The following is a 7,011-nucleotide window of genomic DNA, read 5'->3' on the forward strand; positions in this document are numbered from 1 at the left end:
GAGAAACAATTCATTTTTAGGGAGTTGCAAACATCTATGATTTTTTTTATAGAAATGACAGAGTGGAAGTATGTCATAACACATCTTATATGAGTATTTTTATGCATGTTTTAATCATTATTTATCTCAGACTTAAGAATTTTTTTATTTTTGTTAAATTATAAAATTTAAATATGTTTTTTTTTTATTAACTTTTTGCTAAATTTATATTGTGTCTGTTCAACCCTGCTCTAAAATAATTTTTCTAAGGCTTCAAAATTATCAGATTTATGAGGAAAAAAAGGCAATTTTTGTTTTAAAATCTTGACTAATTCATCCATTAAATTGATTGCAAGAAAATTTTTAGAGAATTTTCAATTAAATTTGCCTGTTCAGCAATTTTAAGTTAGAAAAAAATTATCATCTTTTTTTAAAAATCTTGTAGTACAAATAAAAAATAATTGAAAAATTCAGGGAAAAATACCTTCCTGAATTTATGAAATTCTATTTTTCCAACAAATTAAACGAAATTTCTCTCTATAATTTTAGAATTTCCAACTCCTTTATTGTGTCATTTGTAAAATGGCGGACGTTCAAGACACATAATAGAGTTTTTTTCCGTCCTAAAGCTCATTTAGAGCCTAACAAATGTTCTTGTCTTCACACACGAAAAAAAAGGTTTGAAAGGTAAAGAAGTATCCTTTTCACACGTCATCAATAACGTTACATGCGATTTAATAAGTGCCAAATAAATCGTCATTGGGCATATTGGAACACATAACTAGATTAGCGGCGAAGAACGAGTCAATGACCCAATTAAATTGCAGATGTGTGATCGCAAAGGGAAGCAATTAAGATAGTAATGTCTGACCTGCATTCTCACACCGGATAGCATCACCTGTTACCACCACTTTTCTTCTTTGGTGTCCGAAGCACACCTGGTCTAATCGCTTAGCACGTGTTTACAGAAGCAGAGCGCATTACACCTGTGTACATCCCCTCCAGCTTTCGATAATGTTTAACCAGTTTTCACTTCTCTAGAAAGTTTGCTGAAGCATTGAGTCACGTTAAAAAAAAAGGACTTTCTAGAATTACGCGTTACAAAATGATGGAGAAAGTCAGCAAAAATCCCTTTCTTTCAACCCCGATAAAGCAGAGATGCTAACGTGGAGAGAGTTCAAGGGCCTGTATTGTGTTCTCTATGCAGTTATGATCCTAAGCTATAAGGCCCTTTATGCTCCGCCTCGTAGGAATAAGTTCAAATATGCGAGGCCGTATCTTTTCTAAAGCTATGTCCTTTTCCATCTATGAATAATCCGCACCAATAAAACTACGTTAATCCATACCGAAATTGCGTAGTTCCCCTTCTGAGGGCGGTAAAGTTGCAGACTCCCACCACAGAATGGGGAGGAAAGTTGTAGACTTAAACCGCATCCCCATTACGTACCTGTCCAGACAGATCGATGGGGGGTTAACCGCCAATAACCTCTATAATTCGAAAATATTTTCACTTCGATTGTCGCGATTTGGCGACCCCTCAACCGGAAAATCGTCTTGTTCGAGTAGAGAAAAACCAACACAGAAAAGTTTTCTAGTAATCCGTGACGTCACATCTCGACCCCGTCGTAACCAGAATTGGGGAGACTTTGGTATTCGTTTCATTCGGGAAGCGACCTTGATTATTTTTACATTGGTGTGCTCTGTGACCCTTCGGGGGTCAGACGATGGCCCACACTTGACCTGCGGCGCGCGAAATAGGTCGGTAGTAAAACTTCCCATAAACGGGGCGGGGCTCTTCGATCTTGTCTCTAACTCGACATCCTGTCGAGATAGCCTCCTCCTTGCTGTTAATGAAGCGATGTATTTCCGGCTATCAAGTTAGTCGGTCAGCTTTAAATTTATTCAAAAAACAAGTGATTTTCATTCTTAACACATTTCAAGTGTGAGAAAAATTCTTAAAGCCTTACTGACAGATTATTAGGGATCAAAAGTAGCACCTAGACTTCAAAAATCCACGCTGTAACCTGGATCTATAGCATCTGTGCCATTGTAACATTAACAGGGATGTCAGGATGATTCAGGCATTCACTCAGTAGTGTTGCCATCTGTATGCAAAAACCTGAAGTATTTTAAGAAATAAACACCTCAAGCAATATCCCTCCTATCTTCACAAACTGATATCAAATGCCTTTTTTTTTTTTTTTAAATAATAATTTAATGAGTAAAGATAGACACGGATGAGATGCCACACTTTTACTTTTATAACCCTGCTAATGATAGAATCCTGTTGGCCATATAACTAACGGTATTTTAATCTGCCAGATATTATCTAACCCATATCAGGTGTGCTGTTGAGTAGAAATTAAAAGTGTGAGCGACCCTGGCACTTTGACTTTCCGCCAGAGAAGGGCGAATATTAATCTCTAAATTAATCTAGGTGGGACCTCTCATTCTGTGATGTGACTTAATCAGTTTTTCGAGTGACGGGTTGCCAATCATTAGGAGGACTGGTATCGTAATTAGGAATCGTCGACGGTTGAAACCCTATTGATGTCTCGCTGCCTTGTACGGTTTCGGGACGTCAAATGCAAAATAGTTATTATTATTATTTTTTTTTTGCTGCTTTCTGATCTGAGCTTTCGCCATAATTTTTGTCGGCAATGAAAAAACAGAAGCCTTACTGTACTTAAACTAGTAGAACTGTAGTGGTTCAATGACCAATATTTGTATTTTTTGAATTTTAAATATCCATGCAGCACTTGGCTGAAGTAAAGTGGAAAATGGTGTTATCTGGCAACCATGTAGAAATTTATGCAAGTGTGATTTACAAAAGTTAGTACATGTATTATACACTTGTGTATTTATTTTAATTGATGTTTATTAAAGATCTAATTTTAATTATAATCAATTTAAATATACTTAAAGATAACATCTTTTGGGTTTTCTACACTCTGTAACTCTAACTTAACTGGACATTTTAGGATGTAACTCAATATTTCTTCTGTATATCCGATAAGAAAATATATCTTCCTTGGAATGAGAGCCTGCTTGATGAGTCCACCAATAAAAATCATGTTATGCCTCCGCTTGATGATGACTTCTGAAAGAAAAAGTCTATGCCACGTTCCAAACATGAATTTTCTTATGAAGATATCCTCAACTGCAGTTTCTGAAGCTCTAGGTCCATCCAACAGACAACCTAAGTCAATAAAAAATTAATTATTACACTATTATAATTGTATGCAAAGAGGAGGAAAAATTATCTTTTGTAACTTGTAAGTTATTTGTATTCTTATTATTTGATAAAATATTATAAGGTTCAAGAATCATACAAAATCTTTAAATCATTTCCTTGTAGATAAAGATCTTAAATTGCTTTTGGTCAAAAAATAAAAATAACGAGAAACTATCAAGTAAAAATGCATGCACATAAATGTAATATGCATCACTGCCGAATAAATTCTTTCCTTTTATCAACAGCATTTTTTCCTACAAATCAATTCCAAAAAAAAAATGCAAGGATTTCATTTTTTTCAGATAACTAAAACACGCAAGCATTTTAGGATGGAAATTTTGTCTTGTTGATATATTAAAAGTGCATAAAAATAAAAGTTCAACAAGGATATTAAAGATTTTATGAGCTTACTCGTGTTCCAGGAGTTCCAAGCTTTGCGATGGCCAATCCTATGAGGGGCATTTGCCTGTTCATAAGTTAATGGCTTGTCATGATTGAGGGACACCTTATATTTTCCTGCTTGTGTTTTTTCCAAGGCAGCAGTTAAATGTATACTTCTGTTTGGGCGAAGCCACAAACAATGCTTAAAAATCTGAAAGGTAAGAAAATTGCGGATGTAACAGTCTGTATAAAAAAAACTTATAACAAATAAAATTTATGAGCAATTCTGTCTTATACTTAAGTATTTCTTAAAAATACCACTTATTAATGCATTGTACCAAATCATTTCAAAACATTATTCAAATACGAATCTATATAAATGACGTGAAAAAGATGTCACAGAAGCAGATTAAGAACAGAGAAAAAAATATAAAAATCAACCACTTGATCTATAAATATATGAGATAAAACTATGAGGAAAATTATTTTATCTGTTTCTAATCATTATAATTGGACTTTATCATACATAGTTTCCAGTTTGGTAGCTAAAGCAAGAGAAATAAAAGATAAAATATGATAACATAGCTTAAAAACTGGATGAATGTATCAAAAATACTGTATTAACAGAAGGAAAAAATAAAAAAAAACCAATCTGACTAGACAAGATATTATTCTCAATAAATTCCTAACTACATTTTAAAAACATATTTGAAAGCAGCTTAGCATTTCCACAATTTATAAATTATTTTTTCTCAAATTAGTTGCAAGTTTTTGTACAAGTAACTATAGATTTCCCATTTTGCATAATTCATTTCTATATAATTGTATAGAGAAATAACATGAATTAATTAATTTATTTATTATATTAAAAATATTTATAATTTTCATTTTTCATAAATTCAACCTCAAGTTTGAAAAAAACTTGAAAAAATTTGTTTGATTATATTTGCTTGTAAATTCTTGATTTCATTAAAGTCTTACCAAATTTACATTGTTATAATAAATACTTTAATATACAAGAAGGCCCAGAAGTCAATTAACTATGTGAATTGCTTAAATGAGTAATCAAAGGACTTATTAATTTTAATAATTTCAACTTATGAAAGAACTCATTTACATATTTAAAGGTTTAAAGTTTAATCTATTTACTGTAACTTTTGTCCTTTATTTTCCTATAAAACATTCAGATTCTTAACAACTCAAACTTGTACATTATAACTTTACCTAAACTCTCCATAATATAAAGCCCAATGGATAATCTGGCAGATTGTCTATTCACTAATCACATTCACTTTTCTATTTAATTTGACTAGCTTTCATTTTTCCAATACCAGATATTTGATTGTGCTGATCTACATATAAATTTAAAATAAAAAATTAATTTTTGTAACTTGTTGAACCAGTTCAATCTCACTGTTCCAGTGCAGCGTTATCACAAGAGGATGTGTCATTTAGTTATTTAGTATATTTTTTTTATTGCATGCCCAGTTAGGGTAGGTTAAATGTAATTTACAGTTCTAACTTAATAGTTTATTTATATCTAAAGATGATAAATATGACTTTACAATGTTTAATTTACATGTAACATTCGAGTTACAACTTTGTAAAATTTAGACAGTAAATTTTTAAGCTAAACTTCAATTGAATATTGGCACACAAACTCGCAAACTGTAACGAAATTGCATGAAAGAAGCCTTGTTGTAACTTGCTACTGTGTACTAATAAAGAAAATTTTTTAAACTAATGAGCACAGATTGATGATAATTTTCTGTTAAGATTTAAAGCACTAATCATGTAGCAATCTTGAAATTGTTATTAAACAATTTGAAAATAGACTTGTAGCTAAGATCTTGTGCACCTGTGGTAAACAGTTGCTTTGCACACCTGAAATTATTATTTAATTATCCTATTATAATAATTTATTGATTCAGCAAAACTTTTAATGAGGAATAACTAGATATTGAGCATAAAAAATTACTTTGCACTATTCATAACTAAAAAATCTGCCAATTGTATGACTGAAAATATAAATTTTAAAAAACTTTTAACCAGATAAATATAACAGTTATAAAGTAAGGAATCATTAACAGGTTCCAGAAGGAATATATTCCAATTTAGTACCTGAAAATAACTATTGAAGATGGCCAGAAAACATTTATTCTTAATAAATTATGCTAAATTTTTAACTTTTCTTTGCTTTATAAATTTTAAAGAAAATTTATTATTTTGCACTGCTAACATTATTACCTCTTTTGTTAAAGAACCTATTTTTAAATATGCACAAGTACATTAATCCAAAGGCAAATTAAAACAAGTTGAAATTAGTATTCTATATACCAATATAACAATAAACTTTTATTACATTTGTGCAATTTCTAATCTAGCCATTCAGCAGCATATTGCATACTGTCAAACAAAACTTTAAAATTATTTATAATACAATTATGATTCAAATGATAATATTTCAGACATAAATAAGAATAAATTCCCATACTCTTGCACTTAAAACAGTTATCTAAAATGGGACATTATGAAATTAGGTAAGTAGAACTCCTTATTGATTGTTTTATGCAAATAACTATTGATAAGTGCTCGATTCAGTAAACATTAACCAAACAAAGTTCATTTTATCTGTAATGTTTACATGCAAATGTAGAATCTATGCAAGGATATTGAAGGAGAAAGTTTGTTTTTCATTGTTTCAGTAGGACAAGGACATTATTATTTGTTAAATAATAAACATTCTTTTTTTAATCATCAGCAAAACAAAACTGAACAATGACCCATTAAACTTTCCTAACATCAAACAAATAGCTGTTTAGATATCATATTATAAGCGTTTAAGTTGTTTCATTAATACAAAGTAAGTTAAAATAACGAATGCAGTTGTTATACACGTGAACTTACATATATAAAGTAATAAATGGAAATAATCCGCTTTTATTTTAGTTATAAGTGTAGAATATGTTAAATTACAGGTTATATATTCATTAGATATAAAAAAAATTTGGTGTTTAATGTAAAAATCAACAAATTTTACCAAATTTGTTTTGCATCCTAAACGACACAAGGAGGTCGCCATTTTGTTTTACATAAAATAACCTCCAACTCAAAACCTTAAAGCAATTTTCCCTATAAACCTCTTTTAGAATTTAAAATAAACTTAATTAATTTATAAAAATTATATTCGTAACCGTTAATTATAATAAGTACAAATAATTAAATTTAATTTCGAAAGAGTAGAAAGATTCCGTAATAAGAAATTTCCTCTGATCTTTTCCCTTTTGACACGTCATTTCCCTACATTGTCGTAATATTCCCGGAATATTACATGACAATTCGTTTACGTCATCGGACGATAACGAATAAGATATCGTCGTTATAGATCGTCATCGTGAACAATAACCAACCATAAT

General features: G+C 30.5%; 1 protein-coding gene and 1 long non-coding RNA gene across 2 annotated transcripts in view; one reads left to right on the forward strand and one right to left on the reverse strand.

Moving 5' to 3' along the window:
• The window catches only part of LOC111619574, a 32,012-nt gene extending 28,951 nt beyond the window's left edge, over positions 1-3,061 (forward strand). The window contains exons 2-3 of the long non-coding RNA XR_002755791.1: positions 2,736-2,811; positions 2,961-3,061. This is a non-coding gene — a long non-coding RNA (uncharacterized LOC111619574). The remainder of the gene's footprint in view (positions 1-2,735; positions 2,812-2,960) is intronic.
• Positions 2,850-6,860, reverse strand: LOC111619572 (28S ribosomal protein S24, mitochondrial-like). The gene is made up of 3 exons (XM_023361318.1): positions 6,636-6,860; positions 3,626-3,806; positions 2,850-3,178 (listed from the first exon to the last, which is right to left on the reverse strand). The coding sequence occupies exons 1-3, from the start codon at positions 6,675-6,677 to the stop codon at positions 2,889-2,891; spliced, it is 513 nt and encodes a 170-aa protein (XP_023217086.1). The 5' UTR covers positions 6,678-6,860; the 3' UTR covers positions 2,850-2,888.
• Positions 6,861-7,011: the final 151 nt, after the last annotated feature.

The sequence above is a fragment of the Centruroides sculpturatus genome, unplaced genomic scaffold (genome assembly GCF_000671375.1).
Source record: "Centruroides sculpturatus isolate CEXI.00-Female unplaced genomic scaffold, Cexi_2.0 scaffold261, whole genome shotgun sequence".
NCBI classification, from domain to species: domain Eukaryota; kingdom Metazoa; phylum Arthropoda; class Arachnida; order Scorpiones; family Buthidae; genus Centruroides; species Centruroides sculpturatus.

Bases quoted from the DNA above. Each gene is read 5' to 3' on its own strand.
- LOC111619572 (XM_023361318.1), bottom strand. From the start codon at position 6,677: ATGGCGACCTCCTTGTGTCGTTTAGGATGCAAAACAAATTTG. The intron at 3,807-6,635 runs GTAAAATTTGTT...CTTACCTTTCAG, and splicing joins TAGGATGCAAAACAAATTTG to ATTTTTAAGCATTGTTTGTG. The intron at 3,179-3,625 runs GTAAGCTCATAA...TTATTGACTTAG, and splicing joins TTGGAACTCCTGGAACACGA to GTTGTCTGTTGGATGGACCT.